The 27722-nt window shown below is 45.7% G+C and overlaps 2 protein-coding genes across 4 annotated transcripts; both read right to left on the bottom strand.

Annotated features, from left to right (window-relative positions):
• Window positions 1–11703: 11703 nt before the first annotated feature.
• Window positions 11704–20603, bottom strand: LOC122208263 (cytochrome c oxidase subunit 6B1). 2 transcript variants are annotated; one of them, XM_042919174.1, is made up of 4 exons: window positions 20470–20603; window positions 18487–18603; window positions 16639–16739; window positions 11704–11895 (listed from the first exon to the last, which is right to left on the bottom strand). In XM_042919174.1, exons 2-4 carry the CDS (start codon window positions 18590–18592, stop codon window positions 11842–11844), a joined length of 261 nt encoding a protein of 86 aa, XP_042775108.1. In that variant the 5' UTR covers window positions 18593–18603; window positions 20470–20603; the 3' UTR covers window positions 11704–11841. The 2 variants fall into 2 exon arrangements, with proteins under 2 accessions (XP_042775108.1, XP_042775110.1); XM_042919176.1 differs by lacking the exon at window positions 20470–20603 and adding an exon at window positions 20391–20415.
• A 1709-nt stretch (window positions 20604–22312) lies between these two features.
• Window positions 22313–25346, bottom strand: ETV2 (ETS variant transcription factor 2). Of its 2 annotated transcripts, none has more exons than XM_042919112.1 (7): window positions 24948–25346; window positions 24617–24706; window positions 24409–24546; window positions 24085–24144; window positions 23361–23840; window positions 22759–22871; window positions 22313–22531 (listed from the first exon to the last, which is right to left on the bottom strand). In XM_042919112.1, exons 2-7 carry the CDS (start codon window positions 24684–24686, stop codon window positions 22331–22333), a joined length of 1062 nt encoding a protein of 353 aa, XP_042775046.1. In that variant the 5' UTR covers window positions 24687–24706; window positions 24948–25346; the 3' UTR covers window positions 22313–22330. The 2 variants fall into 2 exon arrangements, with proteins under 2 accessions (XP_042775046.1, XP_042775048.1); XM_042919114.1 differs by having other exon boundaries at window positions 24409–24522; window positions 24948–25345.
• Window positions 25347–27722: the final 2376 nt, after the last annotated feature.

Raw genomic sequence — 27722 nt, forward strand, 5'->3', positions numbered from 1 at the left:
AAGAAGAAGGAAATCTTGCCTTTTGCAACTACATGGATGGAACTGGAGGGTATTATGCTAAGTGAAATTAGTCAGTCAGAGAAAGACAAAAATCATATGACTTCACTCATATGAGGACTTTAAGAGACAAAACAGAGGAACATAAGGGAAGGGAAACAAAAATAATATAAAAACAGGGAGGGAGACAAAACAGAAGAGACTCATAAATATGGAGAACAAACTGAGGGTTACGGGAGGGGTTGTGGGAGGGGGGATGGGCTAAATGGGTAAGGGGCACTAAGGAATCTACTCCTGAAATCATTGTTGCACTATATGCTAACTAATTTGGATGTAAATTTCAAAAAAAAAATAATAATAATAAAATAAATAAATAATAATAATAATAAAAATAAAATAAAATAAAAATTTTTAAAAAAGCACCCCCTTCCCCAAGAGGGAACAAGAAGTATGGAGCAGGTGTATCCATAGACAAGGTCTGAGAAAGCGTCAGAATCCCTCACAAAGCTTATGGAAGGTATTTCTTACCTGAAGCCATCAGTAAAGACTGGATAAGGTAACTGCTTCTACAAATGCAAACACATCAATGCAAGACTTCAAGGAACATGAAAAATCAAGGAAACATACCGCCAGAGGAACACAATAATTTTCCAGTAACTGACCCCAAAGAAAGGATATCTGTGATTTGCCTGATAAAGAATTGAAATAGTTGTTTAAGGAAGCTCAGTGAGCTATGAGAAAACACAGAAAGACAATTCAAGAAATTAGGGAAAAATACACACAAACAAAACTAGAAGTTTAACAGAGAGATATAAGTCATTAAAAAGTATCAAAAAAAGTGGTGCCTGGCTGGCTCACTCGGTGAAGTGAGTGACTTCAGCTCAGGTCACGATCTCACGGTTCATGAGTTTGAGCCCCGCATAGGGCTGTCTGCTCTCAGGACAGAGCCCGCTTTTGGTCCTCTGTCCCTCCCCTGCTCATGTTCGTTCTCTCTCTCTCTCTCTCTCTCTCTCTCTCTCTCTCTCTCACACACACACACACACACACACACACACACACACACACAAATAAAACTTTTACAAAAAAGTTACCAAGAAGAAATTCTGGAGTGAAGAATACAATGAATGAAATGAAAACTGCAATACAAAGAATCAGCAACAGACTGGATCAAATGGAGTAAAGAATGAAAAACAGTTGGGGCATCTGGGTGGCTTGGTTAAGCCTCCACTCTTGATTTCAGGTCAGGTCATGATCTCATAGTTGTGAGATTGAGCCTTGCATCGGGCTCCATGCTGAGTGTGGAGCCTGCTTGGGACTCTCTCTCTGTCCTCCCCTGCTCATGCTCTCTTTCTCTCAAAATAAAACAAAAAAAACCATTTTTTTTTTAAAGTGAAAAAAGCCGGGGAGCCTGGGTGGCTCAGTTGGTTAAGCGTCTGACTTTGCCTCAGGTCATGATCTTGCGGGTTTGTGAGTTCGAGCCCCCCACATTGGGCTCTGTGCTGACAGCTCAGAGCCTGGAGCCTGCTTCAGATTCTGTGTCTCCCTCTCTCTCTCTGTTCCTCTCCTGCTCACGCTCTGTCTCTCTCTCAAAAACAAATAAAAACATTAAAAAAAATAAAGAGTGAAAAAAGCCCAAGTGAATGATGGGATCCATTAAGATAAACTCTATGCAATGGTCGAGTCCCTGAGAGAGAAGAGAGGGAGAAAGGGCGATACGCTATATTTACATCAGACAAAATAGCCTTGAAGTAAAAAACTGTAACGAGACAAAGAAGGTCATTATGTAACGATAAAGGGGTCAATTCATCAATAGAATATAAAAATTGTATATATACAGGTAATATTGCAGCACCTAAATATATTAAGCAGGTACTAACAGATCCGAAGGGAGAAACAGACAACACAATAATAGCAGGGGACTTCAATACCCCACCTTCAACAATGGATAGATCGTCCAGATGTAACATCAACAAGGAGACATTGGACATGAGCCGTACACTTTAGACTGAATAGAACTAGCCGACATATACAGAACATTCCATCCACTAGCAGCAGAACACACTTCTCCTCAGGTGCACACGGAACATTCACAAGGATAGATGATATGTTGGGCCCCAGAACAAATCTTAGAAAATTTAAGACTGAAATCGTAACGAGCATCTTTTTTGATCACAATGTTATAAAAAGGAGAAAATGATTTTTTTTAAAGCCCTGGAAAATTCACAAATATGTGGCTATTAAACAACATGCTCTTGAGCAACCAATGGGTCAAAGGGGAAATCGAAAGAAAATAAAGAAAGCAACTTGAGACAAATGAAAATGGAAACACGGCATACCAAAATTTATGGGAGGCAGCAGAAACATTTAAGAGGGAAGTTTAGAGAGATAAATGCCTACATTAAGAAAAAAGAAAAATCTCAAACAACCAGAATTTACACATCAAGGAACTAAAAAAAAAAAAAAAAAGAAAAAAAAAAAAACAAATCCCAAAGTTAGCAGAAGGAAGCAAATAACAAAGATCATAGCAGAAATAAATGAAGATACCAGAAACACAATAGAAAAATCAATGGAACTAGGAATTGGTCTTTTTCTTTCTTTTTTAAAAAATGTTTGTTCATTTTTTTTAGAGACAGAGTGTAAGCAGGGGAGGGGCAGAGGATCCAAAGCAGGCTCTGCACTGACAGCAGAGAGCCCCACACGGGGCTCCAACTCACAAACCGTGAGATCGTGACCTGAGCTGAAGTCGGGCACTCAACAGACGGAGCCACCTGGGCACCCCAAGAATTGGTCTTTTAAAGAGATAAACAAAACTGACAAACCTTTAGCTAGACTAAGAAAACAAGAAGACTCAAATAAGTAAAATAAAAAATGGAAGAGGAGACTATACAACTGATAACACAGGAATACAAAGGACGTAAGAGGCTACTATGAAAAATTGTTTACCAACATATTGAACAACCTAGAAAAAAATGTATAAATTCCTAGAAACATAGAGCCTACCAAGACTGAATTATGAAGACAGGGAAAATCTGAACAGATTGGTTACAAGTAAGGAGATTGAGTCAGTAATAAGAAACCTACTAACAAAGAAAAGTCTAGGACAAGATGGTTTCATTGGTGAGTTTTACCAGACATTTAAAGATGAATTAATACGGGGTCCCTGGGTAGCTCTGTTGGTTAAGAGTCTGACTCTTGACAGTTTGTGAGTTTGAGCCACAAGTGGGGCTCTGCACTGACAGTGTGGAGCCTGCTTGGGATTCTGTCTCTCTCCTTCTCTCTCTGCCCCTCTCTTGCTCTCTCTCAAAATAAATAAATAAACTTAAAAAGAATTAAAGAAGACTTAATAACAATCCTTCTCAAACTTCTCCAAAAAATTAAAGGTACGGGAACACTGCCAAATCATTTTACAAGGTCAGCATTACCTTGATACCAAAGTCAGATAAGTACACTAGTAGAAAAGAAAGCTATAGACTAATATCCCTGATAAATACAAATGCAAAATTCTCAGCAAAATATTAGCAAATTGAATTCAGCATCACATGAAAAGGATCATATACCACGATCAAGTGAGATTTACCCCTGGGATGCAGGGATGATTCAATATATGTAAATCAATAAATGTGATTAACACTATATTAACAAAATAAAAAGATAACAATGATAGGATCATCCCAGTATGTGCAAAAAAAGCATTTAACAAAATTCAACATTCTTTAATGTAACAATAAAAACTTTCAACTGGGCAAGGGGGAAACATACCTCAACATAATATAGGCCATGTATGACAAGCCTACAGCTAACATCAAATTCAACAACAAAAAGCCAAAACCTTTTCCTCTAAGTTCAGGAAGAAGACAAAGGTTCCCAGTCTCATCACTCCTATCAATCTAGTACTGGAAACACAAAGCAAAACAATTAGGCAAAAAAAAAAAAAAAAAGAAAAAAAAAGAAAAAAAGGCATCCAAATCAGAGAGGAAGAAGTAAAATAGTCTCTCTTTGTAGATGTTATGATCTTATATAAAGAAAATCCTAAAACTCCATCCCAAAACTGTTAGAACTAATCAACAAATTCAGCAAAGTTGAAGGATACAAAATAAACATACAAAAATGCATTTCGATACACTGTTGGAGGAGGTAAAAAGACAGGACTGCTTGTTGACCCCTGAGCTGGATCCGGGCAGTTGGAGGCTCCTCACCCACTACTGTATCTTTGGAATGTACGCTCTGCCTACCATTCCCACAGTGGGAGGTATTCCAAGGACATAGCCTTGACAGAGTAAGGTGTTGTTGAGACCATCTGGAAGGTATACATTACTGAACCCAGTTAAGGCCTCTATGCAAACTTTAAGATTCTGGTAAGTAGGTGCAGAAACATACCCATTTTGTGGCTGTCCAAGACAAGCCTGATAAAGTTCTCTTGCTTATTAAACCTTCCACCTACCGATCTGAGCAGTCTACCTCTTTCTTCAGTCTCTCCTTGCCCTTTGTTTGTAGAGGTCAATTTGCAAACCAACATTCACTAACAACAAACTATCTGAAAAAGAAACAAACCATCTTTTTTTTTTTTTTTTAATGTTTACTTACTTTTGAGAGAAAGAGAGACAAAGTGCGGGCAGGGGAGGGGCAGACAGAGAGGGAGACACAGAATCCAAAGCAGGCTCCAGGCTCTGAGCTGTTAGCACAGAGCCCAACATGGGGCTCGAACTCATGGACTGCGAGATCATGACCTGCGCTGAATTGGATGCTTAACCGACTAAGCCACCCAGGCCCCCCAACAATCTTTATGATAGCATCAAAAGGAACAAAATACTTAGGAATAAATTTAACCAAGGAGGTGAAAGATCTGCATACTAAAAACTGTAAGACATTGATGGAAGAAATTGAAGAAGGCATAAATAAATGGAAAGGTATTCTGTGTTCTAGAAGAATTAACATTGCTAAAATGTCTATACTACCTGAAGCTATCTATAACTTCAGTGTAATCCATATCAAAATTCCAGTGGCATTTTTTACAAAAATAGAGAAAACAATCCTAAAATTTGTATGGAACCATAAAAGACCAGAATTGCCCAAGTAAGACTGAAAAGAATACAGCTGAAGGCATCACACTTCCTGATTTCAAACTATATCACAAAGCTATAAGTGATCAAAACAGTATGGTACTGGCATTAAAAACAGACACACAGATCAATGAAACAGAACAGAGTGCCCAGAAATAAACCTGTGCATATACTGTCAACTAATTTTTGACAAAGGAGCCAAAAATTTATAATGAGGAAAAGGACAGGCTCTTGCATGAATGGTGCTGGGAAAACTTGAGAGCAACATGCGAAAAACTAGAACCCTATCTTACACCACACATATCTGCTCAAGCAGATTAAAGACTTAAACATGAGACCTAAAACCATAAAACTTCTGGAAGAAAACAGGGATAAGTTCCCTGAAGTTGACCTTGGCAATGACTTTTTGGATTTGACACCAAAAGCAAGGGCAACAAAAGCAGAAATAAACAACTGGGATTACATCAAACCCAGTTCTTCTTCTTTACAGCAAAGGAAACTGTCAACAAAATGAAAAGGAAACCTATGAAATGGGAGAAAATACTTGTAAACCACATATCTTGGAGTTAACATCCAAAATATGTAACAAACTCAACCCCCCCCCCAACAAAACCCCAATTTAAAAACAGGCAAAAGACCTGAATAGATATTTCTCCAAAGAACACATGCAAATGGCCAAGTTACATGAAAAGGTGCTCAACATCACTAATGACCAGGGAAATACAGACCAAAGCCACAATGAGATATCACTTCACACCTGTTAGAATGACTATGATAAAAAAGATAAGAGATAGCCAATAATGGCAAGGATGTAGAGAAAAGAGAACCCTTGCACACTGTTGGTGGGACTGTAAACTGGTACAGCCACTGTGGAAACAGTAGGAAAGTTCAAGTTAAAAATAGAACTACCATATAAGCCAGCAACATCACTTGTGGATATATATCCAAAGCAAATGAAATCACTAGATCTCGAACAGCTATCTGCACGCCCATGTTGACTGCAGCACTATTGATAATAGCCAAGTATGGAAACAACCTAAGTGTCCGTAGACTGATAAATGGGTAAGAAAATGTAGTGCACACACACACACACACACGCATGAATACCACCCAGTCTTTAAAAAGAAGGAAATCTACTTGTGACAACATGGGTGATCCCTGAGGGCACTGTGCTAAGTGAAACAAGCCAGACAAAGACAAATACTGCCTGGTATCACTTATGTGTACAATCTACAAAAGCTCATAGGAACAGAGTAGAATGGTGGCTGCCAGGGGCTGGTGGGGGTTGGGGGGCAGGGGCAGGGAATGGGAGATACTGGTCAAAGGGTACAAACTTACAGTTATAAATTGAAGAAAGTTCTGGGATTCTAATGTACAGCATAGTGACGATGGTTAACAACACTGTATTATGAGCCTAAAAGTTGCTAAGAGTAAATTTTCTATATTCTCGCCACATGAATACACACACACACAAAGTGATTATGTGAGCGGGCGTCTGGGTGGCTCAGTTGGTTAAGCACCTGACTTTGGCTCAGGTCACGATCTCACAGTTAATGAGTCCGAGCCCTGCTTTGGGTGAGCCCTGCTTCTGTAGATCTCCCTCTCTCTCAAAAAAAAGTAATTATGTGAGGTGATGGATGTATTAACCAACCTTATTATGGTAATCATTTTGTAATACGTACATGAATCAAATGATTATGTTGTACAGCATAAACTTACACAATATGTAAAGCTGGGGGGAAAAAGGTTACCTGGGCTCAACCTCACTCAGAGTTTGGGGTGTCCAACTGGTTCTGGTAGTGAAAGCCCCTAAGATTGGGAGTATGGGGGAGTGGCAGTAAGGCAGGGTAACCCCCTTCCACTTGAGGTATTTTCCAAGCACTGTCCTGGACACCCCTACCCTGGCTCCAGCTTTATGCCGTGTAGCAGCCATGGGAATGGTGGGCTCTTGCTCCTGGAGCAGTTGTAATAGCATGTTCATGGCACCAGTAGGCACTGCTCAACTTCTCAATTATAGGAGGGGTAGCTGGGCCCTGTAGCATGCCTGTGCTGGAGTATTTTTTTTTTTTAATTTTTAAAAAATGTTTTATTCATTTTCTGAGGGGGGGGGAGAGGGAGAGAGAGAGAGAGAGGGAGAGTGGGAGCGAGTGATCAGGGTAGGGACAGAGAGAGAAAGGGAGACACAGAAACTGAAGCAGGCTCCACGGCCCGGAGCCTGATGTGGGGCTCAAACTCACGAACCGTGAGATCATGACCTGAGCCGTAGCCAGACATATAACTGACTGAGCCACCCAGGCACCCCTTGAGTATTTTCTTGAGAGTCATTTCTGCAAACCCAGGCTAGAGCCCGCTTCTCTTGGTCTTCCAACTGCTAAGGAGTTTTGATCCAATTTTAAGCATTTTTGGAAACCATAAATATGTCAGTATTTAGTACTCTCAGGAAGTATCTCTAAAAAAGAAAAGCTTAAAACACAACCTCAGTATTGTCATCACACCTAAAAAATTAACAATAACTCCTTAACAGAATAAAATATTCAGTCAGTATTCAAATTTCCAACGGTCTCATAAATGTCATTAAAAATGTTCGGGGTGCCTGACTGGCTCAGTTGGTGGAGCATGTGACTCTTGATATTGGGGTTGTGAATTTCAAGCCCCATGGTGGGTACAGAGATGACTTAAAAATAAGAAATATTGGAGCACCTGGGTGGCTCAGTCATTTGAGCATCCGACTTCAGCTCAGGTTCGTGAGCCCCATTTCGGGCTCTCTGCTGTCAACGCAGAGCCAACTTCAGATGCTGTCCTCTGCACCTCCCCATTCATGCTCTCAAAAATAAACATAAAAAAACAACAAAACTGTAAAATGTAGGCTCGTGTTGAGTTAAATATAATGAAATAAGGGTGTGATACTATATCCAAATTCCTCACATTGTCTTTCTACTGAATATGCTTTGGGAGTTTTCGGTTTTCTGCACTGAACCCTCTCCTGTACAGACACACGAAAAGGAAATCCACAGCCACGTCAACTGGCAGAGGGCTGGAAGTGTCAGTTTCCTCACTTGTATAGTAGGGGTCATAATAAAATTTTTAGCTCGAGTTGTTAGGCCAGAGATAAGGCAGGTAAGGTGCTCAGCATGGTAGCTTCAGAGTCGTTTTATAGCCTGCAGCTCTACGGAAGGGTGAGGAAGAAAGTCCTACGCTGAACGGAAACAAGGGAGGTGGATGAGAAACGGTCCTGTAGGAGTCTCCTGCAAGAGACAGAGGTGGGGGCGGGGGGGGGGGGGCGCCTGTGTGGCCATCAGTTGAGCGTCCACCTTCGGCTCAGGTCATGATCTCATGGTTCATGGTTCAAACTCCACATTGGGCTCTGTGCTGACAGCTCAGAGCCTGGAGCCTGCTTCAGATTTTGTGTCTCCCTCTCTCTGCCCCTCCCCTGCTTGCACTATCTCTCTCTCTCAGAAATAAACATTAAAGAAGAGATGGAAGTGGATGAGAAACTGCCTCACGGCAGCTCTTCACAAGACCACTCATCTTCGTTTCCGGAGTCAGCAGGCCTTCTGCCAAAGTTCGGGTCAGATCACAGTTAAGTTTTCCCTGTGTGGCTTACGTGGAGAGGTGCAAGGTTGTGCAGGTGCCATGGCAGAACCATTCATCACAGCACCCCCCAACAGGTCATCTGCCTGTGACGAAAAGGGATAACATCTTTCTGGAGGAGACACCTGGTGGCCATCACCATTCCCAGGGATTAGACTTGACCGGCACTATTGGGGCAACATGGCACCAAGTACCTCCTGACGGGAAGCAAGAAGTCAGATACATAGGAAGGATTCTTGTAAAAAGTACTTACCCTGCACCTAATCAGGCCTTTAGAGCAAACTCCCAGTTTGTAAGATCTCCAGAAGATGGCAGAAGTTAATTGACACCATGAGAAAACAATTAGGCAAATCCAGAGCGGGGGACATTCTACAAGACAGCTGGCCTGGCCTCTTAAAAAAAAGTCCCGTCTTATAAAACTGGGTGGGGCGGAGCAGGGAGGCTACTGTAGAATTTAAAAAGACATTAGAGACCTAAAAAACCAACGTAGAATTTGAACTTTCATTGGATCCTGGAACAAAACACAAACAACAGTATAGAAGACTTTTGGGGTACAATTTGGGAAATCGGAATATCAGACATTAGAGAATTAATGTTAGTTTTTCTTACAAGTGATAATGGTATGAAGGAACGCGTCATTTTTCAGAGATACATACTTAAGTGCTTAGGACTGAGGTGTTAAGATATTTGGAAATTAGTTACTCTTGAACCAAGACGTATTTGAATTGCAAGGGTCCACTTACGAGCAGATTTACATATACATGCAGTACTGTAAATGTATTTTCTCTTTCTTATGGTTTTTAAATAACATTTTCTTCTCTCTAGCTTACTTTATTGTAAGGATAGTATATAATACATAGAACATAGAAAATAATAGAGTGTTAATCGACTATTTCTGTTATCAGAAAGGCTTCCAGTCAGTAGTAGGCTACTAGTAGCTAGGTTTGTGGGAAGTCGAAAGTTATAGATTTTTTTTTTAATACATGGATTGTCGGCATTCCTAACCTTCACCTTGCTTGAGGGCCTACTGTACTTTTATTAAAAGAAAAAAATTTTTTTTAATGTTTATTCATTTTTGAGAGAGCGTGAGTGGAGGAGGGGTAAAGAGAGAGGGAGACACAGAACCTGAAGCAGGCTCCAGGCTCTGAGCTGCCAGCAGAGCCTGACGTGGGGCTCTAAACCATGAACCGTGAGGTCATGACCTGAGCTAAAGTCGGACGCTTGACTGAGCCATCCAGGCGCTCTTCCAACTGCACTTTTCATTGGTTCAGTAAAAAGAATATGTAGACACAAAGTAAATATGAGAATATTTACTTTGTAAATTAATTGTACAGTAAATTTAACAATATTAACAATTGTTAAATTTAAGCGGTGGGTATGATAGCAACTATACGGATGTCCACTTTTTCTGTATGCTTGAAATTTTTCATAATAAAGTATTTAAAGAGGGAATATAGATTTTAAAAAATCCCTGCCCTCATGGAAATTACATTCCAGTGTGTGTGGAGGGGGGAAATTATCAAGGATGAATTAAGTACAACATAGGGAATGTTAGTGGTCAAGTGCTTACGAAACAAAAGGAGTCAAGGGCTGCAAACGTTGTGTATGGGGGTTGAAACCGTAGGTCAAGAGATCGAGGGAGGGCCTAAGTTGTATGTGAGGAAGACCTGGTGGGTATGTGGTGGAAAGGCATTCCAGGCAGGGCAAACAGCAAGTGCAAAGGCCTTGAGGTTGGAGCCAGCCTGGCATACGTTGACACTTCTGGTTTGCTCACAGTTCCTGTCACACTGAGAAGGCCAGCTTGGCAGGAACCGCAGGAGCAAACAAGAAGTGGTGGATCAGAGAGGAAATAGAACCATATCAAAGCTTTACCAAATCAAATACGTATCAAGTATATACATTTATATATACACATATAAATACTTCTAGATGTGTGGGCAGTCTCCGGAAGAATGCATGGGAAACTGCTGATGGCGGTTGCCTCCAGACAGAATTGGGCATCTGGGGTCAGAGTGAGTCCTACATCTGGATTTTTCTCTGGACTTCCTGATTCACTTGAAATTCTCACCATGTTTAAGTTCTTTCTTATTTCCAACACATGACATAAGCTACAGTTCCTCAAAGTCCCTGGGCATACATGAGGATCCTCTGTTTAGAGCCTCTCCTCCTCATAGGCAGCCATTTCAGAAGACCCCTCCCTAGGCCATTTTCCCTCAATGCAAGAATCCTCTCTCTGCTCGCCCGAATATGCTTCAGATAAGCCTGTCTCTCAACCACTTGAGTGGTCTTGAGGAAACACCAATTCAGCCACAACCTGGTGCTCTAAGCGAGTCAACTGTCTCAGGAGCTCCCTGCTGACAAATCTGGTGGGTGATATTCTGGACTATTGTGTGGCAATTCCTTTGGGGGCAGCAAGAAAAAATGTTCATCTGGCCTGCTTAAAACGACCTCCGATCATCACCACGATCAACATGAAAAAGGAGGACCAAAATAGAGGGAGAAATTCCACACTGTGAAGAAAACCGATCAGACGATATTAAAAGTGTACCGTTAATATCTTAGATGTAATCATGGCAGTGTAATCATGTGTAAAATAAATCTGCATCTCTAAGAGATACATATACTTACTTATCTCTGGATAAATCCCCAGGATTTGCTTTAAAATCACCTAGGGGGGAGGGGAATAATTAGAGATGAAACTGATTGGTATTCTGTTGATAACTGTTAAAACTAGGTGATGGCTACACAGAAGTTTTTATTATACTGTTTTCACATGGTTCAAAAATTACATAAAAAAAGTTTCTTGTAATTATATAGATAATAAAGGAATAATCAGATAAATTTTAGCATGTATAGGGGCTCGAGGCTATTTTGTATAATCAACTCACTCTACTGTCTGGTATAGAGAAGGCAGTCAGTTTAATAACATAACATAAAACAAAACAAAACAAAACAGAAAAAAAACAATCACCCTGAAGCCCCTCTTACTGGTCAAGGTACTAATTCTACCCCAGCTTCTTGCCCGATCATCCAGCTCTTTCACACATACACAGTCTTACACTTTTCCAATGAGTGTTTATTATTAGTTAAGCCATGCTTCAGGATCCCAGGGTGGGGATCACCATGTACCCAGGTCCCCCTTCACTGCCCTAGGAGAAGGATGGAGTACGGAGGAGAGGTGGGTGGAGCCAGTTCAGATCTTCCCAGGAAACGTGCCTTCCGCCCGGCGGTCGTCCCAGGCTGCCACCTGTGGAAACACAGCCAATGTTACTCCCTTCCCCTGTGGGGAAACCAGATGAGTGACCTTGGTCTTCCTCACTTTGCTCACCTGCTCAGTCGTCAACAAGTAAGCCCAGTACTGCCACTATTTCAGGAGTGAGGGTTGGAGGGGGGCGAGTAACATGCAGAAAAATCCCACATTCACTGCAGGGCTGTCCCTGGGGAGATGTGTGACTGTAAAGAGGTTCAAGAGTGCGGCTGTGCCGTATCTCAGGAACCCCAGAGTTAACACTCAGTGATGGTTGTCAGAATACAGGAAAGAACACTAGGCAGCTGCGAGACAAAAAAGAGGCTCATCTATGCCCTGGCACGAGTGGATCTCCCAAGTGCAAAAAGGTGCAAAACTGAATACAGAGTGTGATCCTGCTGATCACAGATGTACGCATATAGGCATATAAAAAATAACAGAAAGGCCCGTATCAAACTGTTAACGCTCCCTAGAAGAAACACTCCGCAACCTGTGGACCTTCCTACAGGCAGTCAGAAGCACAACCACTGATATACATACACCCTCACACTCACATATATATGCCATGTATTAGAGGCAGTGGACCAAAGCACGGATAATAAGGAAGACTGAGTCTGAATTCCTAGCTGTGACACCTCGGGCAAATTACTTAATCTTTCAGGGCCTGTTTTTTTTTTAATTTTAAATTTTTATTTTGAGAAAGAGAGAGAGAACACACAAGGTGGGGAGGGAGGCAGAGGGAGAGAGAAAGAATCTTAAGCAGGCTCCACGCCCAGCACAGAACTGGACACTGGGTTTGAACTCACGAAACCATGAGATCATGACCTGAGCCAAAATCAAGACCTGGATGCGCGACAGACTTGCCACCCAGGCACCCCTCAGGGCCTCAGTTTTTAATTGTATAAAATGAGGACAGTGAGGGGCACCTGGGTGGCTCAGTCGGTTAAGCGTCTGACTTCAGCTCAGGTCATGATCTCATGGTTTGTGGGTTCGAGCCCTGCACCGGGCTCTGTGCTGACAGCAAGGAGCCTGGAGCCTGCTTCGGAGTCTGTGTCTCCCTCTCTCTGCCCCTCCCCTGCTCGCGCTGTCTCCAAAAAATAAATAAAACATTAAAAAAAAATGAGGATAGCGATAACAGTATCCATCTCATCCTGTTTTGCAGCATGTTTGCCCTTAGAGGATATCAAGTGCTTACAAATGAGCTGGCTCATAGTTAAGTGATGTGTATTTTATTTACATACTTACACACCATGTATCATGAATACTCTGTACTTTAAAAAACATACAGACAAATTGGGCCACACTACGTATTGTCCTGCAACTTGCTTTTCCCACAAGTCTTAGAGCTCTTTCTGTTTTCTGTCACAAAGATCAAGATAAACGTACCAACATTTATCTAGCTCGGGTTGTTTCCGAATTACAAACAACTCTGCAATGAAGATCCTCACACAGGAGCATCTTTGTAGGTCTAGATGCAAAACTGCCACGTGTATGTTTTTTTCCATTTTGAAAGATCCTGCCAAACTGGCCTCAAAAGAGATTGTACCAATTTATAGAACAACTAACATTTAGCACTGTCCATCTTTATAATTCTTGCACCAGAATGCAAGGTAAAAACAAGCTTCTCTCTGTTGTTTTAAGCTGTGTTTTCCTGATGACTTGAGTGGAGATGGACATCTTTTCAGGTCAACGCTCACCTGGATTCCCTCATACTGGACTTGTACTGTCCACAGTACTCTATGAGTGAACTTCTCAGTCGCTGGGATTGACCCTCTCTCCATCTCTCTCTTTTTAAAAAATGTTTATTTTTGAGAGACAGAGATAGAGCTCGAGTAGGCAAGGGGCAGAGAGAGAGAGGGAGACCCAGAATCCGAAGCAGGCTCCAGGCTCTGCACTGTCAGCACAGAGCCCGATGCAGGGCTCGAGCCCAGGAACCATGAGATCATGACTTGAGTCAAAGTTGAATGCTTAACCAACTGAGTCATCCAGGCGCCCCTCTCCATCTCCTTTTTTTTTAAAATTTTATTATATTTTTTAAAAATTTACATCCAAATTAGTTAGCATATGAAACAGATTTCAGGAGTAGATTCCTTAATGCCCCTTACCCTCCTCTCCATCTCTTTTTAAAAGATCAGGTTGGTCTGATAACTTGGAAATTTCACTTTGCCCAATAATCCCACTTCATGGAAAGGAAACTAAGGGAACCATTCAAATAGAGAAGAAAACATTTCCCGGAATGGAAATGTACACTGAAGTATCATCTAAAATAGTGAAAAGATGTGAATCCAGCTAAAAGGGAAGGAAATATTTTATAACTATTAAGATGATGGCTGCCCAATAAGTGAGCAGATTGTATGGACATGGAAGTAGGTACACAATGCATGTTAAGTAAAAAAAGCAAAGCATAAAACAGTGTCAGGAGTATGACCCATATTAGTATTAAAAAGTACATAACCACACATCTACACATACACACACATTAGCACACAGAAAAGGAAGTAAAAGATTTGTGCCAAATGACTAAGGAAAGTTAACTTTGGGATCAGAAGGGAATGGCTCGGGGGCTTTCACTTTCTACATTACATAAATCTCCTGTTTTGAAGATTCCACAAAAGTCAGTGCTATTTTTTCATAGAGAAACTCAAGATTTTTTAACCTGGAAAATAAAACATGGTTGGAAAAAATGTTTTAAATGCCCTTCCAAAATACACATACTGGGATTAGAGACTAATTGAAAATAATACACAGGAAACACCTGGAAATGCTACAGTATTATTAGGGAGGTCAGGAGGATGGGGAAAATTTTTCTGCCCTTTCTCTATTTTTTTAAGTTTTTGTGAAGTGGTTATATTTTTCATAAAAAACAAAACAGGGGTGCCTGGGTGGCTCAGTCGGTTAAGTGTCCGACTTCAGCTCAGGTCATGATCTCACAGGTCATGAGTTTGAGCCCCTCGTCGGGCTCTGTGCTGAGAGCTCGTAACCTGGAGGCTACTTCAGATTCTGGGTCTTCCTCTCTCTCTGACCCTCCCTGGCTCATGCTCTGTCTCTCTCAAAAATGAATAAACATGAAAAAAAAATTTAACAACAACAACAGCAATAACAAAACACTTGTTTTTACTTCACCAAGTTTTTAAAATAAAGAAGCCAGGGCAGCCAGGTTTAAAAGGGACTTGGCAGAATACATTTATATTCAGCCCTAACAGGGCAGACACAGCAGGCACCTGAGGGTAGGAACCACACAATCTGCTGCTCCCAAGGTAAGGGCAGGCCCAGGTCCTGGAGAATGGGGCGTAGGGCAGCACCGGGGCCGGAAGCATGCTTCCCAGGCCTCTGTCCAGCATGCACCCAATGGAGGCTCTGAGGCTGGAGGAGGGATGTTATGAATTCACAACATCATGCTACCCAAGATCACCCAGCGACAAGGAGAAATCCTGGAAGGGCACAGGGCACTCAAAGACACATGAGACAATGTGGCCAGAGAGGTGGGAGGAGAGCCAAGCAAGCTGAGGAAGACTGCATTAAGGCAATCTGTTCTCAAGAAATAAGCCCCAAAGGCGTACATCAAGGATGCTTCATATATACTGAAAAATTAGAACATAATCTCCATCAAAAGGGAATCAGTTAAATAAAAGCATCTGAAAGTTACTAAAACCTAAAACGGCAGATCTGTATGCATTATTATAAAAAAAGGCTTCAAGACACACTGAGAAGTCAAAGCAATTCGAAGACTACGTCGTGTGACTCATCCATACAGAGGCTCCACAGGAAAAAGGGAGTGAGTTAACACTAGTTACCTCAGGGAAGGAGCACTGGGGAGCACAAGACGGCTTCTACTTTTTATTTTACTGTACTGCTCACAGTTGGCTTTTTTTTTTTTTTAACGTTTATTTATTTTTGAGACAGAGAGAGAGAGACACAGCATGAACGGGGGAGGGTCAGAGAGAGAATGAATTTTGCATTTTGCATAATGAAATTAGCATTAATTGCATTCCTTTCTGGCATTTTAAAAAAAGATTTCTCAATGTTTCTTGCAGTCAAGAGGATCTTTGATTTGAGGAAATAGTACAATGTTAAACATAAATATTTGGGAGGCGGGGGGCTCAATCAGAAGGACTTGGGCCCCTAAAGATAAATTCTTTATTTAAAGTGTGTGACAGAGTATTAAATAGTGACAAAAGGTCTGGTCAATCAGGGCTAGCCAGATTGCCTTACTGTGTCTGCATCTTCTAGAGAAGCACACGGAAGTAGGTGGGGGTAAAAAGACATGTTTGAGATTTCCTTCAGAATACTATAGCAAAGAAAAGGGGACAGAAGAAGGGAATGTGGAAAAATCTTGAAAATACTCAATTTGGGGAGTGGGTATAAGTGGAAGGTCACTGAATTATTCTCTCTACTTTTATGTATAATTTCAATGTGTTCATAATAAAAGGCACAGAACTGCACAAGATGGCGAGCCCCACAGGGACAGGGAGCCGGCCATACGCATATTTGTGGGCTGCATGAGCAAGATGGATGTAGCATGGAGGCGGCCCCAGCTGCCCCAGCTGAGAGTCCTGACTGGCTGAGAGTATCATTAAAAAGAGAGGAGGAGGGCAATTCCACAAAGCAAAGGTCAAGTCCCATGGACAGTGCGATGCCCTGTGCTTCCTCTGCCTCTCACAGATGAGCCCCCACCGAGTTACTACACTCCCTTCTGCTAAGACCCCATCCAGCGTTCCAAGGGCCCCAGCAGGCAGTACATACCCAGGATATGGGGCAGAGGGACTTGTACACACGCCGGTACCATTCACACACGGAGACATCACCCCCTTTAGCAGTCATCGCCTTCTCACAGCGGTGAAAGTCTGTGAAGAAAGGGGCTCAGGTTCAGCCCAGACCAAGGACTGGAACACATTTTTAAAAAAATGTTTATTTTTGAGAGAGAGAGAGAGAAAGAGAGAGAGAGAACAAGTGGGGGAGGGGGAGCACGCAGAGAGAGAGAGACAGAGAGACAGAGAATCCCAAGCAGGCTCTGTGAGGTCAGTGAAGAGCCCAACTCAGGGCTCCAACTCACAAACTGTGTGATCATGACCTGAGCCAAAATCAAGAGCCCAACACTTAACCAACTGAGCCACCCAGTTGCCCCTAGAACACATTTTTGATCAAAACTCAGAGAAATATTTTTCACTTCACAGCAGTTATGCATACACACACACACGTTTGACAAAGAATGTACATTCCTACAAATGTGCTGAAAAAGGCTAGACATGCCTCGCCAAATTGATCTCGTGGCCCCTAGAGAACTACTGTTTGACCTGAAAATTCTGGGGTCAGGAATGAGGAGGTAACATGAGGGACATGTGCAGGGACTATGGAAGTCCAAAACCAGGGCAAGGGAAAGGGAAGATGATCTTGATGCTAAGATGCTGGCATCCTAAGACGGGAAGGGGATAATCTTGTTTTTAAAAGTAGGAAACTAGGGGCGCCTGGATGGCTCATTCATTCGACTATAGGTTTCAGCTCAGGTCCTGATCTTATGGTTTGTGAGTCTGAGCCTCTCCTTTCTCCCACCAGGATCTGTGCTGAACTATGGGGAGGCTGCCTGGGATCCTCTCTCTTGGCCCTCCCCTGGTGGAGCTCTCTCTCTCAAAATAAATAAATAAACTAAAAATAAAAACACCTTTAAAAGTAGGCAATTAAGGGGTGCCTGTCGGTAGAGCATGCAACTCTTTATCTCGAAGCTGTGAGTTTGAGCCCCACAGTGGGTGCAAAGATTACTTAAAAATAAAATCTTTAAAATAAATAAATAAAATAAAAGTAGAAAATTAATTAAAAAAGAGAAAAATACTCCAAGTATTGTACTCCTGGGCACATTCTCTACATAACAAAAGCATTCATATGCACATCAAATTACACAGAACATTCATAGCATCATCATTCATAAAAGCCCCCAACTGGAAACCATGCAAGGGTCCAGAAATAAATTATGGAAAATTATACACTATGAAAATGACCAAACCATACATCATAGCATGGATGAATCTTCAAAACTGCCAAATGAAGAAATTAAAAAACCGAGACTATGTATAATGTCTATAAAGTTCATCAAGAGGCAAACCTAAAAGCAGTGATAAAACCAAAATGTGATTGCCTTAAGTCGGCAAGGTTACATCTCTAGTGGGCAGAGTAGGATGCTGTATTCAAGGCAAGGCATGCAGTAGGCAGGGAAGCTCAGGATGCTGGCCAGTATCTAATTTTTTATCCAGGTTATAATTACGCAGGGGAATCACTTTAGTATTATTCATTTAGGTGTACATTATGCTTTACATATTTCCTTTATGTATGTTACATCTGTCACATATACACACAAATAGTCTTCAAAAAAAAAAAAAAAAAAATCATTATAGGAACCAAAGTTTGTGATCCTGACCTAGATCCTGGAACTTGAACACAGCTGTGATGAGGGGCATGGGCCCTGCAAGGTGGGATGCCCACAACAACAAAAAAAGAGGCCTGGGATGTACAGATCCAGTAGGAGACAACAGATAAGCGACACGAGGTGAGGGACCAGGAAAAGGTCTGCATCCCCTCCCACATCTACGCCCTGCTTACCCAGGTAGTTCTGCCAGCAGTTCCTGGTCTGGTTCTGGTTGGGGAAGCGGCTGTCAAAAGGGGCAGTCTGGTAGTTCTTGATTTTGGTCTTGATGTCTTCTGCCATGGTGCTGAGTCCTGGAGGCATAGGCAATGGAGGTTGGCAAAAGTTCTAAGGGACCTGGGCATGGGGAGGTCAGCTCACCCAGACGCAGAATAACGGGGTAGGTTAGGTGTGAATCAGCCACCACCTTCTACCTCTCAGCATATACAAACAGAGGTAAAGGGTGGGGCAAATCCACACATCTAAGTGTGGAAGTCACAGCAGGGCTTGGCAGGGCGGGGGGATGGGACTCCTTAGCAAAATCCGGCCTTATTCGTCCCAAAATAACACTGGCCAACATTCACTGAGTACTCAGTATAGGCCAAGCACTGTTCTACACACTTTACTCCTGCAGCCACTCTAAAAGGTAGGAACTATTACTTATCACTATCACTGTTTCACAGACAAGGGACAGGGTGTCCAAGTGACTTCCCAAGGTCATACAAGTGGAGGAGCCACACTCCATCACTGACAGATCTACACTGTAGAGGTTCTTAATCTCCTTGGTACCACGAACTCCTCAGGGATCTAATGAACCCTTTCTCAGAATATTTTTTAATGCATTAAAAGATTGCATAGGACCATAAAGAAAACCAGTTGTATGTAGCAGAGGATTTATTAACTACCACAATTCTGAAGTAGTCACGAGTGAAGATGTATTCTGTGACATCTGCAACCATAATGTGATATAAGATGACCCGTGATTTTGATTGCTGACAAAGCGACAGATGATGACTGTTACCAAGATTGATGCCTCCATTCTTAAAAGGAAATGCTACATTTAAATTAGAGATTAAGAAGAATAAAGGGGTGCCTGGATGGCTCAGTCTGTTAAGCCTCCAGCTCTTGATTTCAGCTCAGTTTGTATCTCATAGTTGGTGAGTTGGAACCCCGCGTCAGGCTCTGTGCTGACACTCCAGGAGCCTGCTTGGGACTCTCTGTCTCCCTCTCTGCCCCTCCCCGCTCGCTTCTCTCAAAAATAAACAGTTAAAAAGAAAAATTTTTAAAAAGGTTAGGAAAAATACATATGTAATTTTCCCCCCTTCAAGTACTAGCACACCTTGCATTCTATGGACTTTGCAGACTGAGAATCACAAAGCTCTGCTGTATCTCTTATGAGGTGACACACAGTTTTCTCCATGGAATGTGAAACTGCCTCTATTCCAGAGAATTCAAAGAGTAATGGGGTTACAAAGGCCCATGTAAATTCAAGGGACCCAACGTAGTGAGCAGGCCAGTGTTAAATTCAAGGGACCCAAGGTAGTGGTGGGGATCTGGGGCACCACAGTAGAATCTTTGGGGGGAAAGGGTAGAGGCGCATGGGGAGGAGACGTAGAATACCAGCGCTGGGACACAGAAGAAGAGTTGTTCTGAAGTGTTGTTTTGGGGGGAGACCTGGGAGGGAGGGTGGTTCAGGAATGACTCTTAGGCCCTCTAACATTCAAGAGGGAGGAGGAACCAGAAACCTGGGTGCAAGGCCAGGCCGCGGCCCGGGCAAGCCACGGGAGCCACGCCTGCCTAGGGCCCGCTGATTGAGGGCACTACAGTCCTAACTACGGAATCCAAACCCCGGTCGCCGGCTAAGTAGCTTAATATCGCTGATCCTCAGTTGCTTCACTGTCAAAAAGGGATAATTACGGGCCTTTCCTCATAGGGCTGGAGTGAAGATTAAATGAATTAATAAAGTCGCGTGAAACGTTACCTGGCATTAATTAAGGAAGACCGAAATAATCGTTAGCTACGAATACTAACAGAACAGGACCCTAGGGACCGGGGTTGGGGGGGGGGGGGGCGGTGCAGACGCCGCGGGCCGGAAACTCACTTCGTCCTCGGGGAAACGAGGGTCCGGTTCCTCAGTTCCCCAGGATAGGGTCCCAGCTTCCCAAGCCCTGGACACTCACCTAAAGACACCCCCGAAGCACCTTGCAGCTCAATGTGACCCTCAGCAAAGACGCCAGAGTCGGACCGGAAGCGGAATTGAGGCCGGCCGGAAGCGGAGCGAGTCAGCGTGTGTGAGAGTTTTCCGCGAGGCTAGACCGCCCGCGGAAAAGCCGTCTCTGGAGCCATTAAGGCCACGCCCATCCGGGAGAGCTCCGAAATCCTATTGGGCTGAATGCCCGTTGATCATCACTTCCGGCCCAATCGTGAGCTGGCGTGCGCTTTTCGAAGGTCCGACCTGGGCTTGAGACGCCTGGTTACAGTTTGTCATCTCTTGTTTTTACCTAGGGAAAGGAGTTTCGAGTCCTGGGACTATCTGCAGAGTGGGCCGAGGGAAAAGTATCCCAGCGGAAGTATCCTTATTCATGCAGGTATTGCTTGTTTAACGCTTACCCAGTGCCAGGTACTTCGATAAGGGTTGGGGATGCATCACTGAACAAACACGAGTCCCTACCCTCTTCATGATTATTACGGGATCAATTGTTAGGGGTTTGAAATCGAACCAGTCTTTCTCCCAGGGTCATTTGTCATACTGTGAGGAATATCCAGACTCCCACCTCCCTGTTCATTACCGTCTTTCCCCAAACTCCAGAAGGCACAAATTAACACAGATTTGGGTGCCTGAAGGCTCAAACCAAAGTCCTGCATCACAGAGAGGAGGGGTTAAGAACATAAAAGCTTGGGTCTGGCAGAAATTAGTCCATCTTGGAAAGTGACACATCTATTCTAGTCACAGAAGTATCCCTGACTCTTTCTCTCACACCTCACAGCTAGCTGATCAAGAAATCTTGTCTGCCTGAAGCAATATATCCAGAATCTTCGACATCTGGTTCAAGCCACAGGCACAGCCAGCCTAGGCTATAGAAGCAGCCCACACCCTAGCCTCCTGGTTTCCCCACTGCCCTCCACAATCATCCACTCAGCCAGAGAGACCCCGTTAACACCTCAGTCATCACTTCCCTTTGGCTTAGAACCCTCCCATTGGGTCTTGTCTGACTCTTTCAGTCAAAAGCCAAAGTCCTTATAAATGACCTACACAGGTTGGTCCCTCTTATACCCTCATTTCTTATCCTTTTCTCTTTATTCCCACTGCTCCAGCCATAGTGGCCTCTTCCTGTTTAAACACGCAGTCTGGCTTCCCTCTAAGGGCCTTTTGTATTTGCTCTCCCCTTGGCCTGGAATGCTTTTTGTGAAGCTGGCTCCCTTCCTCACTTCCTTCAGGTCTTTGCTTCAATGTCACCTTCCTGGTGAGTCCTTCTCAGACCAAATATTTAAAATTGTCATTTTGTCAGTCCATAGGAGGACCACTCTTTAGGGACTCAGTGGTTCCCAGAATGGGGTAGGCTCTCCTTGGGATCTAGATCCAAGTTCAACCACCCTCAACTTGGAGTGGTGAGACAGTAGGTGGTTTGGGGGATCTAGCACTAAGTCTAATTACTTAATGGTCCCAAGCACTGGAAGAACACACATAAGTCCTCTTTTGGAGTTTTGAGTCTTCTCTTCAGAAGGGACACAGCAGGTAAACTCAAACGTTAGTGATTGGGTCCGATTCCTTTACAAGTCCCAGCACGGGCAGGCACACAGTAGGCCCTAAAGGGACTGAGTTGATTCCTTTGAACATCCCATCACACAGTGAACATGCAAGTAGGTCCCCTAAGGGTCTGGGTGTGTTTTAGTCACCGCGCGCGCGTCTGAAGATCACACAGGCCGGGGGTGGGGGTGGGATGTGAGTGTGGTGGTGCACACTTAGGGTCCTTAGTGGGTTTAGTCAGTGTCAGTGGGAAGGACGCAGGCAGCACACACGACTAATTTGACGGGGTATTTTTATTGGGTCGCTCCTCCCGGTCCACCTCCCGCGCAGTCGGTATGGGCCAGGCCGGGTACGCGGCCCCCGAAACGGTACGTGTACTTGCGCCCACCGCTCTTGCGCACGATGTCGCGGCGGTAGTAGTAGCGCAGGCCTCGGCTCAGCTTCTCGTAGTTCATGCCGGGCTTCCTCTTGCGCTCACCCCAGAGCCGCGCCACCTAGGACGGAGGCTGGGCTTAGTCTGAGAGTCAGGAGGGAGCCTGGCTAGGCAACAGACGCGCGGGGCGGGGGACGCGGTTTCGGGTACGTTTTGGGCAAGAGTTAGTCCCTTTAACTCCTGCGGGGGTAGAGATGAGTACGAGCTGGGGTGGGGGTGGGGGGGTGGGGGTGGGGTAAAGTACTAGGCAAACTGCCTCGACTTGGCCGGTCTGGGAAGCTGCCCCACCTCTCTGGGGTCACACAGCTGGAACTCGCGGCTGTTGCCCGTCCAGCGGATGCAGTTGCTACGCTCCCCGTCTCGGAGCAGCTCCAGGAGGAACTGCCACAGCTGAATGGGACCTGCGGAGTGCAGGCAGGTGAACACTCAGGCTTCCTAGCCCCGGACCAAGTCGCTTCGATGACCCATATGTCCGGGCTCCCTCGCTTCGAAGGTCCACGTGTCCGGTTTTCCCAACTCGGGGCCCAGCAGTCCATCCCCTTCGGGCCCAGCGAGTCCGGATCCCTCCATATAAGGATCCCCAGCATCGGCCTCAGGGACCCAGGCAGACGGGGCCCCCATCTCTGAAACTTAGGAGTTTGGGTGCCACATCTTGGAGACCCAGATATCCAGACCCTCACCTCTTTCCTCTCAACGAATCCAGGAGCCTAGGTCTCTTGCTCCCTGGAAGACTACCAGTGTCTTAGTCCTCTCCTCCCCCAGGACTCACCGTCACCACTTCTCTCGGACTCTTAGGTAACAGCCTCGCCCCTTCACTTCCAGTTTCCTGGGTCCCGCCCCTACGCGCCTAGGCCCCGCCTCATTAGATTCGGGTCTTGCGGACCCCTCACCTCGATGGTTACTTTTGGGGTAACAAGCCAAGGTTACGTGGTCCGACTGCTGGCTGGGTTCAGAGGACGTGGTGAGATCTGAAGCCTGGTATCCCTTTGAAGAAGTGGTGCAGTCCGTATGCAGCCCCGAGACCCAGGAGGTGGTATAGTCTGAGACCGCAGGTCCAACCCACGAAATGGTAGAGTCCGCGTGAGGCTCCCCGCGGAGGCCCTTGCCCCAGTAGGTGGCGCCGTCGAGACCAATAGAACTGTCCCAGTTGGTGGAGCTGGGGGCGGCCTGGGCACAAGACCACGAATTGGTCCCTCCCCCGGAGGTGGCACAGTTCTGATCCGTTGGCCCCGCAGAACCGGCGAAGGGGGCGGGGCCCAGGCCGGGAGGGGCGGGGCCCGGGGCCTGGGAGAAGCCGTTCCAGTGGTCCGAGCCGTTGCACGTCAAGTCTGTCCAGTCTCCCGACCACGGAAGAGCCTGACGGGCGGGATCTGTGAGGAGCAACAGATCTCAAGTGAGGGGAGCCTAGGTGTCCCGGTCTCTGGCTCGGGGGTTCTTGGAGTCTAAGCTCTAAGCTCTGGGGCCCTGGGCTCCCGGATCTAGGCCATGCCACATCGAGGACACAGGTGTTTCCCGTCCTAGCCCCGTTCCCCTCAACGATCGAGTAGTTTAAACCTCCAGCTACGGAGGAGGACCCCAGTGTCTTTCTTCCCCCTCCTCTGTGTACACACTCACCCGCCCCCCGTGTAGCTTCTGGATGCGTTAACGTGGAGCCCCAGTCCAGCGGTGAAAGCCCTGCGAGGGATAAGAACGAACAGAGTTTAGGGAAGGTGTGAGCAACGACTAGAGACGTCCCCTCGACCACTCACGCAGCAGTCTTTATTCTTCAGGGAATGAGTTATTACCTCCAGCCCCTACTCACGCATACCTAGAACTCAGGACCCTGGCCTCGTCGTCTTTCAACCTCAGGACTTCAAGCCCGCAGCCCTCCCCCCTTTTTGCCTCCGGAGTCCAGGAACACACCCTTCCTCCCTCAGTCCCAGCACCCCAGTCTCTCACCTTCCTCAGCTCCCAAGGGTCCCAGCCCACAACCACCTTTCCAGCGTGTCTCCACTGTCAGCGTGTCCCCTGGGAACGCCAGCTCAGGGAAATAGAAGCCGAGCTCAGCTCCTTCTGCAGGCAATGAGGAGGTTAGGGCTGGGTCGGGGTCAGCAGAGACCCCCACCTGTGCACCCTCCCCATACAGTGACTCAGTGCAGCAGCCTACCCAGTCCTGAAAGCCTGTTCCCTGGGGGCACTTCCTGCGGTGAAGCTTCATCCCAGTTCCACAAGTCCATGGATGCTCCTTGTGAATGTTCTGGGCAGGGGAAAAAAGGGGAAGGGGTGAGCTGGTGACACTTAGGGACCTTGGAGTCTGGCTGGAGACTCCCTCAGACCCAGAAGTCCAGGCCTTTTGTTCCCTTCTTCCCCGAGACCCTGGAATCTTGGCCTCCAGTGTCCTTTTTTCTCAGACTAGGAGTAAGGGACCTCAGCCCTCTCCCTCCCTCAGACCCAAGAGTCCAGACCCCCAGACATCCAGTCCCCAGTTCATGGCTCACCTCTGGCGGGTTTCTCTGTCCCCAGCCAGGGGTCTCAGCCCCATTTCATACCATGCACCCCCTCCCCTGGGGGCCGGGGCAGGGGGGGAATTTTCCGAGACGTCAGAGCTGGGGGTCGCAGCTGGGTCGAGTTGCAGGGACAGAGGCGGGGCCAAGCGTCGTCCCCCCCCACCCTCCACCCCCCTCAGGGATGGCCGTCCGCCGCCTCCTGACAGCTCCAGCTATCCTGTTGCGGGGATGGCTTGGACTTGGACAGGAGCTTGGGGAACAGCGGGCTGCGCGAGACCCGGGGTGCGGAGGGGAGTTTACGGGATGATGGGGGTGGGGCGGGGGGCTTGCTGGACAGGTTCTCCGTCTTGGGTCTTGATCCTGCGACATGGGGGGGGGGAGAGGGGGGAGGGTCTGGGGTCAGTTGGGTTGCGCCAAGCTTATCTACAACAGGAAGGGGGATTTCCGGCCAGACCCCAGGTCGGCCTACGTCACAATCTGCAGGGGGACTGCGTGGGGGGTGGGGAGGAAGGATATGGTTGGGGGAAGCTGACCCAGAATCCCCAACTGGGCAGAGTTCTCCCCTTCGAGGGCTTTGAGGACGACATTCTGGGGCTGCTCTTGAGTGCCAATCATGGTAACAGCATCAACGATATAAATAATAACGACAGTACTTCTAATAGCTAACATTTATTGAGGGCTCATTGCCTGCCACCAACTGTGTCACTGGGTTTTCACTTAATCCTTTTATGAGGTAGGTACTAGTCTTCATTTTATGAAAGGGGAAATTGAAACAGACTTCCTTCCACTTCTCTTCATGTCCGGAATCCATGCCTTTCCATGCTATAATAGTTTGAGACAAATGGGGAAAATTTGAGTATGAACTGAATATAAGATATAGAATTATTCATTTTCTTAGATGTGATCATGGTATTATAACATGAAAGATGTCTCTATAAGGAAATGGACACATATTTAGGGGCGAAGTGTTATGATGTCTGTAACTTACTTCAAATGATTCAGCATCCCCCCCCCCCCCCCGCCCCTCACGTATACATATAACATATACATCTATAAATGCAATAGTTGGGACATACTTATACTAAAAAATTATTTGTTTATTTGAGCTTCAAATTTAACTAGGTGTCCTGTATTTTTATTTCCTAAATCTGGTAACCCTAAACCCAGGTAGCTTGGCTTCAGAGCCTGTGGTTGTACCCATTATGCTGTATTAGTAAGTGTTTACCATTAAAAATAACCTCCTTAATAATGGGCATTTTTCAATATTCACCCTGCTTGACCATTAACCATTTACCATTCTGAGGGTGGGAGGATGGAAGTGTGAGCACTACTCTTCTGTTGGTGTTACAGGAGGAAGCTGGGCTTGAAAGGGGAGAGCCACTTCCCAGGGCACATGGTGGGTGGGTGGTGTTGGGATTGGCTTCAGCATTGGGTGAGCAAAGAGCACCCAGGTCACTGCTCCACCATCTATCCAACCCAAGGACCTGAAGGGTACCCTAACCTAGTGTTCCCCACCATGCCCCAGGCCTCCTCCCCCTGAAGCTGGTCTCTCTCCTGTGTGTCAGTCTCCATGACTCCCTACTCTAGGTTGGTGTCCCTGGCTCTGGGTCTCTGTTGCACCAGGCCTGATCCAGTGAGGCCTTGTCACCCAGTCTCTCCTGCTGAATCTCAGTCCCTTCCCTTCTCTCTCCCTACTTCCTTATCTCTCAAGTCTCCATCTCTCTCTCTCTCTGGGTGTTCTCCCCATCTTCCCTCCCATTGTACTGCCTTGACCTGCCATTCTCGCCTCTCCATCTGTCTCTCTCATCTCTGCTTGCCACATCCTCTCCATCTCTGTCCATCTGTCTCCCAACCCCACCGAGCTTTCTTTCCCTTTCCTCAGGGAGACTTAAACACACACATTTAAAACTTCATTTTTGGAATCATTCCCTCTTCCCATCTCCTCCCTTGTTGCCCTCCCTGACTGAAGTGAGCAGAAGGGGGTCAGGAGCAGGGAGGGCTAGTGATGTGGGGATAGGGTCTGAGGGTCCTGGGGCTGGGTTGTCTGGCCCAGGTGACAGGGGGCTGAAGGACACTTCCTGTGAGGGAGGGAGACCCTCACCCTTCTAACCAGACTGGAAAATGTGACGTCAGAGAGGGAGCAGTAAGGGAGGAAGGCGGGAACAGAGGAAATTTGACACCTCTCCTGGGTAATCAGCTTCCTGAGAGGCCTTGGCATTGTTTCCTTCCTCCTCCGAGTGCCCTTTCTCAACCCAGGGTTCTGCTGGCTTTGGCCCTGGGAGACCCTCATCCCTTCCCCATGCTTGAATCATGGAGTATCCCTCCTCTGCCTGGTCCCTGCCCTAGCCCCTTTCAGACCTCCAGTCCACAGCATGGCAGTGTCAGGGCTGTTTCTAAAGTGCAAATCTGATGCCAGTCCCCCGCGTGAACTTGGTTTCAACTTCTTAGGGCTTGCTGCTGCCTTCAAGGCAAAGTCTAAGCTCTTAGCCTAGTGTTCAAGATTCTGCTTGGACACTTCAGACAGGCAGAGTCAAGCTTGGGGCTGGGAAAAGAGAGACCTGCAGATGCAGAGAATAGAAACTCAGAGAGATACAGACACTTAGAGACAAGAAACAGAGGGGCACTCACAGACACATTCAGGGAAATAGACACAGAGAAACACTCGAGGACGCCCACACAGATGTACGGCAAGAGAAGTTGGCTGGGGTTTGGCAGAGTGAAGAAACTGGAAAACAGTCTGAGATCCAGAGGATGAGAACTGCAGAA

The sequence above is a fragment of the Panthera leo genome, chromosome E2 (genome assembly GCF_018350215.1).
Source record: "Panthera leo isolate Ple1 chromosome E2, P.leo_Ple1_pat1.1, whole genome shotgun sequence".
NCBI lineage: Eukaryota > Metazoa > Chordata > Mammalia > Carnivora > Felidae > Panthera > Panthera leo.